Below are 13,219 nucleotides of genomic sequence, written 5' to 3'. Positions count from 1 at the left end.
GATATGATTGGCTGGATTAATTTTTTTTAATACACAACTAATCATATCACAGGAGTGCACAAAAAAATCTGTAAAAATGACTGCACATAAAATTTTCCTTTTTTTAAAGTTAAATTTCCATCCTATTTGTCTTAGAATCTGAAGAAGCCAAAGCAGACCTGGCAAGTCGACATGACCAGCCTGAGCCCCTCATCTTTTCCGCTACTATAACAATATTATAAACAATTTTTTCGACCGAAGGTTCGAGTAACTCATTTTCTTAGCCTTCGTTTTCACGATCTCTCCTTGATTCATTCGGAGAGACAGAAACTTCAAAGAAAGAACAAAAAGGGAGGCTAAAAAGATAACAGAATGGCCTGCTTGCTTCCCTTCAACAATGGAAATTTGGATCTAACCTTTTTCGTCTTCAAGCCAACAGTTGTTTTGGTCGATGAATTTGTTGACGCTCTAAAACAATTTTCTTCATGCACTGGGAGTCTTGGCTGCTTACAAAGCTCTATTTTTAAAAGCATCCATGGAAATATGGTAAGACCCTTCATATTGCACCTGATCACTACTGCAACTTAAATATGCAGTCTTTTATTGTTTATTCAATTATTCTATTGTTTTCTTTTTTTTGCTTCCTTTTCTGTTCTTAAGAAAACCAATCGCAGATTATCAAAAAAAAAAAAAAAACGAAAAGAAAAGAAAACCAATCGCAAATTAGTCGTATATATGTATAAACCCTTGTTGGACTTCATTAGTTTCGAATCAATAATCTCTATTATTTATTATTTTATCACCATCATAATCATTGCAAGTCATGTTATTATTTCTGTTACTAGAATCTAAGGTCATATTTCAGTACATACTTGGCCATCATCATTGATAGCATGCACTCACGTACTGATTTTTGGATATCTTAATTTCTTAATCTTTTCTTCAGATCATATGGTATGGAGCATGGCAGAAGAGATCTTGTGAAAACAAAGGGTTATTATGTAAAACCCTTGTAAGTATTGTTATTGGCACTTTCACTTTTCCTTATACTAGTCATGATAGATATCCACGATGATATGCACGAATCATTAAAATTATTTAATGAAAATTAATACATAATTGTTTGAAATGTTTTTGAGTTTTTAATCTTCTTCTACTTAGTGGATTTGGATCTGTAACTTTATTGATGGATATGTGTGTGTGTATTTTATATTCTCATATGAAGTTACGTAAATCATAACTCTAAGCAGCAAACATCAGAGCATTAGGGTAATGACAAGATTATGGGACGGGCTAATGTGCCTAATGTTGATTAAAAAGCTTCAAGTACATGTATTATCTGCTTCTACTGTTTGATATCAATGCTCAAGGAGAGTCCCAACTTTTAAATCTACCTTTGGGACTTAAAATAATGAGGAAAGAGGTTCTTCAGTTGCTAAATCAATCAAAGTGAGAATTCAAAGTTGTTAATTATTTTGATGACAACTTCTTTCGTTATACATTTTTCTCTACATATATAATACACACACATACATACGTACATATATATATATATATGTAAAAAATTCTGTTCTGAAACCCGCTTAACACTTGTCCCAGGTCTCAATGTTAAACAGTACATCAAGCATGGCTATCCTAATTGACCATAGCTTCATTGATGCATACGTTGGAGAGTCGAGAGACAGCTCCTCTGCCATAAGATTTCACACAGGTGACATAATATCCATGCATGCAGGCTCTGCGGCAGCCGACTCTGCCAGCGACATAGATGACCTTTCATATGCATGCTTAGCAGTATTCAAATCTCGTTTTCCGAAGATGGAAGGTGCTGCAGCCGGAGTTTGCTTTAGATACCAAGCCAAGCCAAAAGTGGTATGCCTTTGTGTGTGGAAGTCAATCCAACTTTGTTACTCATGGATCCTAAGCGCAGATCAGAGAAAGGCTATTCTGCCCTATTTGGATCGCTTTTCTGCTGACATTAAGTATGACATCTTTCGGGTTGTCTATGTCAGCAGTGACAGTGTACTAAAGTTTCAGTCTTTCCCTCCTACTGAAATATTAGAAAATGGAGGAGAAAGCAAAGAAGGGCAGGTCATGCAAAATTGAGAAAATTTGAGAAAAGGGTGCTGCTAGAATGTAAAACTAAACCCTTTCTGCATCTTTGTTGCAGTGTAGATCAATTGTGATGGTTTCATAGAGGAAATCCCACTCATGGAGGGAACTAGTTGTAGGGGAAAGGGTAATAAATTACCTTTTTACATAAGGCCTAAATATTGAGATATGAAGTGGTATCCATAATCCACTGGTGTCTGTAGTGGATCACTCGATCTCTTTATTATTAAAACTTGTTCTGATTATAGTGGTTTTGATGGTCTTCAATGCTTGGAGGAAATATAGAGTTTCTAAACAGGAAAACAAACAGGATTTCCACAGAGAGGGGGGGGGGGGGGGGGGTGCGCCGTGGGGGGAGTAGTATGAATAACACCAACACGACCTTTTCTCAGGTCAATCGGTAAAAGGGTCATGGATTATAAACTACAATGCCCTTGAAATCATTGGTATATATTAGTTTTCATATCAGAATCCCCTAAACGGAAAAGCTGGTGTCGAGCTTGCCAATAAGCCTGGTCATTTCACCATAGGATCATGCATCTTTTTTGCATTGGGCCACACCTTAGTAGGCAACCGAGGACAGCCCATGATCTAGGCTAAGGTGGGCTGCAGTCTGTTCAAACAAAGGCTCGAAGCCTGAGCCTAGCTCTAAAATGTGTAAAATGAGGTGTCCCAAAAAAAAAAAAAGGACTTGGAGCAAATAATCAAACAACCAGAATTAATTCGATCCGACAAATAGAGATGATAAAAAAATTCTAAGAAATATTAATCCAACAAAACAGTTGTGAGCAGATTTACATAACCAATTCAAATTATATATGTTTACTGTAAAGAGTTTGGATTGGATTTAATTCCATGACTGGTGCTCAAGTTGGGACAATCAAAGATCACCAGCCCCCCAAATGATTCTTGAATCATTCCAATGCACCCACTTGGTTTCTTTGAAAAAATATTCAAATGCCATGTTTTAGAAGGCAACCAACCTTTTTAATGGTGAATGGACTTTTGAGAAACGCATGGCCCACATCGAGAATCATTTAGATTTTTCTCCATTGCCATCTTCAACAAGCGTCACATCCACGTTTAAACTTCTTACAAAGAGATTGTAAACCATCATTGACTTTGAAGATCAATTGATCAGTATATTCTTTTGCCAGAAAAAAATAATAATAATGAACTGTAGAAAAGAAAGGAAACTTTATAGACCAAATAACCAAAACGTTCAAAAGGTTGGAAGAAAGGAGGAAGGCAAGGGGACCCGTATGTTAGAAAACTATATCATTATGCCTACAGTCAAACCCACAAGTTTTTGAATTTATATCCCAACAAACTTAGAATTTTCAAAACAAAATGTCCCACAACTCTCTTGTCTTCACTTTTGGGTCTTCCACAGCACAATCTAAGCATGTGAGAGATGTTCTCCATATGGGTTCCATGCCCCAGCGGTGGTACTGCTCTTTGAAGGTAAAGCTGGAAAGTGTGAATTCTCTTAGAATAGTATAAGAAAGGGCAGATGGTACCTATTGTAGGTACCTAATTATATGATATTTCATGAGAATGAAAATGCACTGAAAACTCTACTTTCTAATTTGGATGCATCTAGGATCTGTACATAAAACTTTCATTGGGACAAGCTTTATGTTTCAACTGATCTAGTACCATTTTTTCTGTTTGTTTAATCAGAAAAACAATCCTATATCACAAATCCTCAAATTACTGCACTTTTCTTTAGGCATTGTGTCTATGCAAATCCAAGCTTTTTCATTCATACGTGAAACTTGTATGCTTATCGACCCTGAAACTTGTAATTTTTTAGCCATCTATCTGGGATCCAGTCCCGCCTAAATCACTTGAATCAACCCACGGGGTCATGGCATTTAATATAATAACAACTTTTCCATTTGATGGAGCCATCACCGCCTTGCCACGTGGAAAACATGGTCAAACATTAACGCTAGCCCAATCTGTTCACATTTTATCAGAATGGAAAAAACGCCAAATGGTCAATCCCTAACCACGACATTCACGTAATGCCCTAACACAACAAAGGTTGTGGGGTTGAGACAAAGGGGAAACACTCCATGTGAGTAGGGTCCCAAGCCACAAATCTATAGGACCATAGTCCCACGCTTTCTTTAATAATCACACATAGTGTATAAAGAATGTTTTTGGACACTTACCTTTACTTCAAATTCTTTTGAGAAAAGGCTATATAATAAAGTACTACTGCAAGGACTCTAGGACACCCACCCCAAAAACATTTAATTTAAAGGGACCCTTTATTTTGTCTAGGGCTCTGAGCATTAAATTATACTGATGGTTACTTTTGATCACCTTGTATTCTTTTAACCAAAGAGTTTTGGGTTTTGAGCCCTAAAAGTTGTTTTGGATAGGGTTATATGATCACAACTATAGCATGTTTTAATGTAATGTAAGATTTCCATTGTTTTTTACAGTGAAACCATGTTCATGTTCATGTGATGTGACTACTAATAATAGAGATACTTTCTCCATGATGCTTTGGTTTATGGCCTACGAAGGTATGGAATCCAAGGAGGGATTTCCTAAACATTTTGTCTCTGTGATCTTTTATTGGATCACATGATCTCTTTCTGAAATTCCCTCTTACCTTAAAGCCTGTGGTGACGATGAAGATCTTAAAATAAAAAAATAAAAAAAAAAGGGTCCTGAATAAGTTGTGCCTAGAAATTATAAACTTGTTCAACTTGCCATTACTTCGTTCATAAAAGAATACATAAACCTATGAGTCGCACGAAATTCTTGGCACAAAACTTCATTTTGTATTGTCTTTTTATGAAATTACTGTTGTCAAAGTAGGGATTACAATCATATGCATAATACATACATATTATTCTCGTTCCCTTTGGTTTTGAAGACATAAGGGCGCTACATGATCATGTTTATGTTTGGCTTAGCAACAACTAATATGCGATTTGGTAATCGGTAAACTTCACGTAATTATAGATTTTATAAATATATAATTTCCCGACTGAATTGTTCCAACAATATTAAATACTCAATATATAATATGCAGCCAATTTTATATATCTATAATTCTACCATTTTAGGTCCCAAAAACTCTAGAGGTTTTGAATTCTCTCGTGACACTAATAGTACAAGCATGTGATCATCAAACTCTAAACAAAATTGTCTCGAGGTTGATTCTAAGATCGTAGTTAATGTCATCCTACTTCAGCATTATCAGAGGCTTTGTTTTTGTTTATGACAACGATATATATATATATATATATCTTGTCAAGTGAATACTAGAGCGAATTTTCAAATAAGTTTTTGGAACTACCGTGGAGTTCCTGAAAATCATGCACTTTCATTGCTTTGCATACATTATCATTTTTCATAAAAAGACAAAAGAAAAGGTCCAATCCATTGAAAAATAAATATGATTAAGTCGATCGGTCCAATATTAAATCTCACTTTAGTGATAGCAACATTTGCAGCATAACAAATGCTAGGGAGGAATTTTAGACATATTCTAATCAAATAATATTAATTATCTACCAAGTTCTATCTCCCAATAAATACATGACATGCAAAAATGACAAATTTGGGCCCCTTTCATAAATTATAAATAGGGTGAGTATAAATGAAAGAGTTTCACTTACATTCTTTCTTCTTCTTTTTTCTTTTAAATAAAAATGGGACGTGGGAGTGACTAGTGTAACAACCTCCCTAAACGTGACCATAAGAGCCCATCATCGCTACGAAATGTCTAGTTTGAGACATGACTATTGTTCTAATGATGAGCACGTTACCATAGAACCATTAACGTATTCAGCTGGTCTAAAGTTCATTTCATGACCAAAAGTCATGCTTTACTACGATAATTTTCATTTATGTTCTGACTCGAACTCCTAATCCCAAAATCATGAAAAATAAATGGATGAGATTGTTTTAAATAAAAAATAATAATTAAATTTTTTCATCAAATTTTCAATCTTATTCATTTGTATTTTTTAATAGAATGGATGTATCCACTAAAAATTTAACATAATATAAAGTATAAACTAAAATCAGAGTTTGGTTTTAAAGTGTCCCTTTTTTCCGGCACCAAGATTAACTAATAAATAAACATTCTACATATTTACGGCCGAATATAATAATGTCCATAGTTTTTCTAAAATTTTCTACCATATCCTTTGTTTTTTATTTTTTACAATATCCTTTATTCTATTATTTTAAAAAAAAAAAGTATACAATAAAAAGAAGTGTTGGAATAATATTTTATACGGAATTGCTTAGATTTATTTTCTCAAAAAAATAAATAAATAATAATAATTAATATAGAATACATGGGGAACAGTGATCGGTAATAGGCCAAAAATGTGATTCAGTGATTCAATAATGAGTCTGAGACTCTGAATTGCGTCGGTGAGTGTGTTCTTTTGCAAAAGTATCTTTGACTGATGACTTCAGCTAAATAAATAATTTTCTTTATTATTTTATATTTGAAATATTTTCCTAAAATTTTATTCCTTCAAAATCGGCAATTCCCCTGCGAGTAATTCATATATATTTTCTTTTTATTTTTTTTTTCTCAAGTCATTACAAATAATATATACTGCTCTCCTATATTAGGAGGAGTGGACTTTAAGATGGACTAAGAAGAAAGGTGCACTTCAAGACAGGCGAGATGAGCGGAATTAATTCTTCAATACCTATAAACAATTCATTTTTCGATTAAAATAATAAATCTTGAGCACAAATCATGGAACAGAATTCAAAATTGTGAACAGATTCGTACGAAAATGATTGTTTGAGCACAAAGAAAAGAATGGGGAATTTTGTTATTTTTCCCACTTATCTCTAGAAATAATATTTATAAATAAAAATGATATTTACAATCTTAAAATATATAAATTTTATGTATTTTTTTAAAAAATAGATAAATATGTGATTCATATGAAAAAAATAATTTTTAATAATAAAACTTATTTTATTTAAAAAAATACGTAAAATTTATGTATTTTAAAACTGTATCCAACATTATTCATTTATAAATATCATGTGAACTTACTAACATTTTTTTATGTGATATTAAGAAAATGGGAAAGCTCGCAAAAAATTGATTTAGAAATAAAAACATCTTACACTTTATACATTATATTTATTTTAATTTTTTTTATTTTTTATAATAAATATGTTGTATATGAAGGATAAGTAAAACAATTCTATTATTTTAATAATAATAAAATAAAATAAAAAATAATATTAAAATATATAAAATATGTAGTATAAAATGATATTTAATATTTTTTAAATTAAAATTTCTTTTAAATTACATAAAAATAAATTAAAAAATACGTGTAACCTTTTTTGTTTTCCACTTTTTGATTTGATTGAAGATAAGCTTTGGTAAATTCCCCAACTGCCATATCTGTTCCGTTTGACCCGCAGATTGCAGGGAAATGAAAAATCGATCCGATATGACTGTCCTTCTCTTTTATTTTTATTATTATATTTTATTCAATATTTCTGGGAAAATATGTATAAATTTCGTACGTACACTGTTACTACTAAAGTTGAATTTACAAAGGGATTCTTCATAAGTCGAGATCTAAGCCCGTGAGTATTCTTAGTTCCTACAGCTTTTGAGTGTCCAGGAATGAGGTCGATTCAAAAGAAGCAGACACCAGTCTTCGTACCACAAAATTGTCTTACATGCATGTGATGTATTATTATTAATAAATGAAGTTACTTCATGTCTGTCTGCCTACCCAACTTTGTTTCTTTTTTTTTGTCAGAATTATGGCGTTACTTCCTCTGAAATCGATCACAGCTTTTAACGACCAACTGAGGGAAACCGATGACCTGCTATAATTCGAAAAATTTAAGTAACGTATTAATATGTATATTGATTAAAAAATAAATTTTATTAAAAATAATATTAATTTAAATTTTAAATATAAAAAATTAATATTTATACGTAAATTAATATGCAACTTTACTTATACATAATAAAATTTTTATTAATTAAATTAAATATTTTTTTAAAAAAAAGTTAATTAAATTAAATGATATATAATTCATTTATAGCTATTATTTTTTTTATCTTCCTCTCTAATCTCTAGTCTTTCTCGTGAACTCTTTCTCATTCTACTCTTTGATTCTTTGAAGATGGAGCTCCTCTGAGAGGTTCTTCCCTGCTGGATACGTAAGTTTGGATCTCAAGCTACCCTTAATTTATCTTAATTCATTTCATCTAATTATTACAATTTTTTCAAATTTTAACATAAAATAAAATAAATAATTTAATTTTTTTAATTTTTAAAATAATAATAATATTAAAAAAATAATATTTTAACAATATTTTACTTAACTTTCATCGCAACTCAACTCAACATCCAAATTCAACCATTTGGATATTAAGATTATTTTAGATAATCTATATTGATACGTAAATAGTAGTATTTTATAAGTTTTATTGAGATTTATTTAAATGTACATTTAAATGGAAGCTAGTTTGGGGCGATCAAAATGGATGCGAATAAAATCATTTTTGTGATTAATCATTCGTGTACTACATCAACTTTTTTGAGACGAAGTACTATCGACCACGTTGCGGCGAAACACAGTGGACACTAAATATCATTAATGGAGACATTTGTGACTGTAGCTGTGAAAAAAAACGATGCAAAAAGGCAAAAATGTTGTAGTGTGTAAATAATTTGAAAAATATGTTAATATATGAAGTAGCTAAATTGAGATAAGTATAATTTTTTTTTATAAAAAGTTAAAAAAGTAATTAATTCCATCTATAACTAATTTGAAATGAATTGATGTGAATTTGTATTCTAAACATAGCCTTAAGGAAGGGTGGTGGTCATCCCTCTCTCGTGTGGTTTCGATCTTCCCTTTGCAACGATATTTTTCTTTGTGAATTGCTACATCTATATAAACTTTTTACATAAAAGATAAGTTATATGTTGACTAGGCAGTGACAATATGAACCTTTAACTCAATAAAATGTAACTCAAAATAGTAATGATCAGTGGTGCATGGACCCTTGTGCCACTGCCACGCTAGCATATTTTTTACTACTACTGGCGTGTCAAGCAACGAGAGCATTAATGACCAATCAATGGTTAAAAGTTTTGATCGTTGACTTGGTGACGTTGCACTGTCAGTTATTTCTTGCATACGCGTGTGTACCCTTAAGAGTTAGTTTGGAGAAATGATTTTAAATTAAAAATAAAAATTAAATAAAATATTATCAAATTTTTATTTTAAATTTAAAAAAAATGAATTGAAATTTAAAAAAATTTAATTATTTATTATATTTTATATATAAATTTCAAAAAATTATAATAATAAAATTAAATAAAATATAGAAAATACTTTACAAATCCAAACTGGCCTAAACAGTACTAAACTCAAAGTTTCAACTTCAAAGAAAACTGGCTAATTACGCATTAATAGTCTGTAAATTATCATTTTGTATGACTCGTGTAATGAAGTAATTCTCTTTCCTTTTTCACCGATAATCGACATTACTTTGGATTTTTTTGTTTGCTTTTTTCTCAAATTCTCAAGACTTTGGATGTTTTTCTTTTATCAGTTTCTAGTAGTTTCGTTTTCTTTTTTTGTTTAGGCAGCGAGTAAAGATCATGTTCAATATATAACAACCAAACGGTTGGGATTAAACGGTTATGATAGATTTTGAGGTCTTAATGATCACAAAAATAAATAAAACATATATAAGTAGAGCATTATAAATTAAGGAAAATGTTTTAACTACAAAAGAAATATTATACAAAAATTAATTGACCACAAACTGATGTGATTTGATATGATAAGTCAGATTATAAAATAGATTTAACGGATCTTATAAAATCATATCAATTTGTGATGTTACTTTTGTGTAATCTTTTTGTATCTATAACACGATTATCATAAATTAATAGTAAGAAAGCTAGTTGGTTTAACCCTTTTGACATGATTTTCCTTTGTCTTATAAGATCATTCCCATTTTCTTTGATGACAAGTTCATCATGTTCAATGCTTCTAATTGTACCAATTATTATTAAATTGTAAGAAACAAGCTCGTTGGTTTAGCTCATTAGGGACATTATTTTCCTTGTCTTCAACGATCACTCCCATTTTCCTACTTAATAGACAAGATTACTCAAATCATCATCAATCACATCATGTATGTTGTACCAATTAATCTCTTCCAAACACATTATAATTAACTCCCTAGCTAGGATTTGCTTGTTATTGTTATATTATATAGTTCCAACCATGCAGAAGATATTCTAGTATTATTCATGATCTGATTTGATAAATCACTCTATGATCAGTGAAATCTCATGAGTACAATAATGATTGTTTAGGGTTTTTTGTGAATTTCATCATGTGTAGGGGGTCCTCGTAAACCCTAAACTTCCAAAGTGTACAATAATCTCAATCTCAAGTTCTTATGAACACAAATATCTTGAACCAATTATGGTTAAATCCTCTATTAAACATTGTTGTCTTCTAATCAAATTTGCCCAATATTCATGCAGCCTAAGTGCACCTATCTTGAGTACTTTAATTAGGCCTATCAAATTGCAGCATCCCATGACTATTTCCTTTGTTCTTTATCTTTTGTGTTTAGTTGCATTGGTTTGTTACCTTGTCCTCAAATCACTATCACGTAAAAGAAAAAATCTAGTTACAAGTATAACTGCGCATTAATATATGAATCAATCTAATGTGATTGGTCAAAAAGTAAATTTTATTAAAAATAGTATTAATTTAAATTTTAAATATGCAAGAATCGGTATTATTTTACAAATTAATACGCGACTTTACTTATACGTAGTAAAACTTATCGTAAAAAGCCAAAGTAAAACTTTAGCTCAACCGGCCTATCTTGTTATTTGCCCGTGACAACTGGTCTAATTTTATATAATATGGTACTAATTGAAGGATGTAGTGACCTTTTTGCAGTACTGGCAAGCCGGCAAGAAAATAATAAGCTATTTATGTTGAGGTTAGTCCACTTGAAATTAAGCTGTATTTTAATAAGTAATTCATGTGTAAATTAAGAGTTCGAAACTGAGGGTTTTTTTATTTTTTATTTTTTATTTTTTATTATTTATTTATTTATTAAAGTTTGAACATTTCGATTAGTAGACTAAAGAATAACACACATTGGAAGGATTAATCTGGACAAAAAAAATTTCTACATCCTTACGAAAAGATTAAAACCTTACTTAAAATACTAGATGGCAAATCTATCATAAAATCTGAAAAATAAATATAAACAATAACAAATAGGCGTGAAACTACAATTAGAGGTGGGTGCCAACTCCAACTGGGGTCGGAGGTAAAAATCATTTCCGACTCCGATTGGAGTGTATGTGGGCTTGTCATGCTCAGATTAAGCTTGGACCCACAACCCAAGATATAAAGTTCAACTCAGCTTAGTCCATACCTGTTTAAAAATATTTTTAAAAAAATAATTAACAAATCTAAAATAATATAAAAAAATAAGTTAAAAAACTAAAATTTAAATACAATGACAAAATCATGTACGATATAAAAATATGTGATTTAATGTGTGCAATCGATAAATTTAAATTTAAAACTATAAGTTCGCAATAAATTTAAATTTACAACACTAAAATATAAATAATGTCATTTATTTGATTCAAATAGCCACAGTACCCCGCATCAGTCCTGACTATCCATGCATTTGAGTCGATGACTCGTCGACTCGATACTCAATAGTGATTTTCTTGCATGAAGTTTTACTGACCAAATGCACTATCTTTTCTTTAGTCATTTAACTATAGACTTCTAAACCATAACTAAGTGATAAATGACATGATATAAAACACTTTATGAACTCACTTCCACCTTTAACTCTAACGAGTTTTGCATAATGGTAATCATAGTATTGAGTTTCTCATCAATAAAGGGCCAGAGGGTTCTCCATCTCAAGGTGTGTCCGTCTCAGTCATCCACAATTAGTCTAGAGTTCACAGTTAGGTCTACAAGATCATATAATTATAAATTAAATAATGAAAACATTAAAATTATGTAAATAATCACTTAAAACCATAAAGTTGCCCAATTCAAACCTATAGCTCTTGACATTAATGGTATCTACTCCAATGGATGTTGAATTTAACAAGTTCTGTGTGCAAACGAGAGCCTTGATGGTGGTTGGAGAAAATAAGCTCTAACAAGCATCCAAAACATGACCTCCAATGCTAAACACCAACTTGGAGGCAATCGTAGTGATAAAAATGGCTAGTACATCTCTGGCTCTTCAGAAAATGATTGAAAACTTGCCAGAATTTACCTTCCACCAAGTTAATATTTGAAAAATTTCACTAGGTGCCTCGATATTTTTCCATAAAATAACACTCAAGCTCAAACTTATACTACACAATATTCCTTGACGCGCGGTTTTGATAATACTGTCGTAGTCACAATAAATTTGAACTTTGTACATGTGTGTCATCTAAGGAAGATATTGAGCTAGTCGGGCATGAGAAGCTATCACCTTTGGTTGAAAACTGACCACAGTTGTTGCAATGGTTGTATAAATCATCAATATCAAATTTACGCTTTCCAATAAACTTATCAACGTCCTCATCACCGAGGACATCCATAATCTAAAATTCTCAAATCGCTAACTTATATTGGAGGTCAAAGATCACAGCTACAAATAATAATTTATTATCTTTTTAACATCCCTCTAATATTTATTATATTTATATTTCATCATCATAGCTATAGCATTCAACAAACTCACATTGTTAGCACAACTCTGTTGTAAGTGATCAAAAAGCCTCAAGAGCTCCTCGAAGTACATGTTTGCAGCAAGATATTTTGTTCAAGATATCTGCATAGTTATGTCATAAATGTATCTGGCATACCGAACCCCCTCTCCCCCCAACCGACTCCAGCAAAGTATATCTCGTGCCTCCATTCTCGACCTTCATCCTCTTGAACATTGGTTGATACTTTTACATTACATTCAACATCATATATGTTGAGTTCTATCGAGTCGAAATGTCCAGTTGCAACATATTAGAATATGAGATTTCAAGCTGTTTGGCTATTGCCTTAAATTGGCAAAGCCGTTGAGGGG

At 31.4% G+C, this 13,219-nt stretch overlaps 1 protein-coding gene across 1 annotated transcript; it reads left to right on the top strand.

Annotated features, from left to right (window-relative positions):
• The first annotated feature begins 129 nt into the window (after nt 1-129).
• Nucleotides 130-2,336, top strand: LOC122276484. Its single transcript, XM_043086248.1, has 3 exons — nt 130-525; nt 926-991; nt 1,579-2,336. The coding sequence occupies exons 1-3, from the start codon at nt 352-354 to the stop codon at nt 2,083-2,085; spliced, it is 747 nt and encodes a 248-aa protein (XP_042942182.1). The 5' UTR covers nt 130-351; the 3' UTR covers nt 2,086-2,336.
• The last annotated feature ends 10,883 nt before the right edge of the window (nt 2,337-13,219 follow it).

This window comes from Carya illinoinensis, chromosome 9, assembly GCF_018687715.1.
Source record: "Carya illinoinensis cultivar Pawnee chromosome 9, C.illinoinensisPawnee_v1, whole genome shotgun sequence".
NCBI lineage: Eukaryota > Viridiplantae > Streptophyta > Magnoliopsida > Fagales > Juglandaceae > Carya > Carya illinoinensis.
The sequence above is the reverse complement of the archived record's forward strand: the minus strand, read 5'-3'. Positions and strand labels throughout refer to the sequence as shown.

Excerpts from the sequence above, each read along its gene's own strand:
- LOC122276484 (XM_043086248.1), top strand. The coding sequence starts at position 352 with ATGGCCTGCTTGCTTCCCTTCAACAATGGAAATTTGGATCTAACCTTT. Across the intron at positions 526-925 it reads AAAGCATCCATGGAAATATG|ATCATATGGTATGGAGCATG; the intron begins GTAAGACCCTTC and ends TCTTTTCTTCAG. Across the intron at positions 992-1,578 it reads GGTTATTATGTAAAACCCTT|GTCTCAATGTTAAACAGTAC; the intron begins GTAAGTATTGTT and ends CACTTGTCCCAG.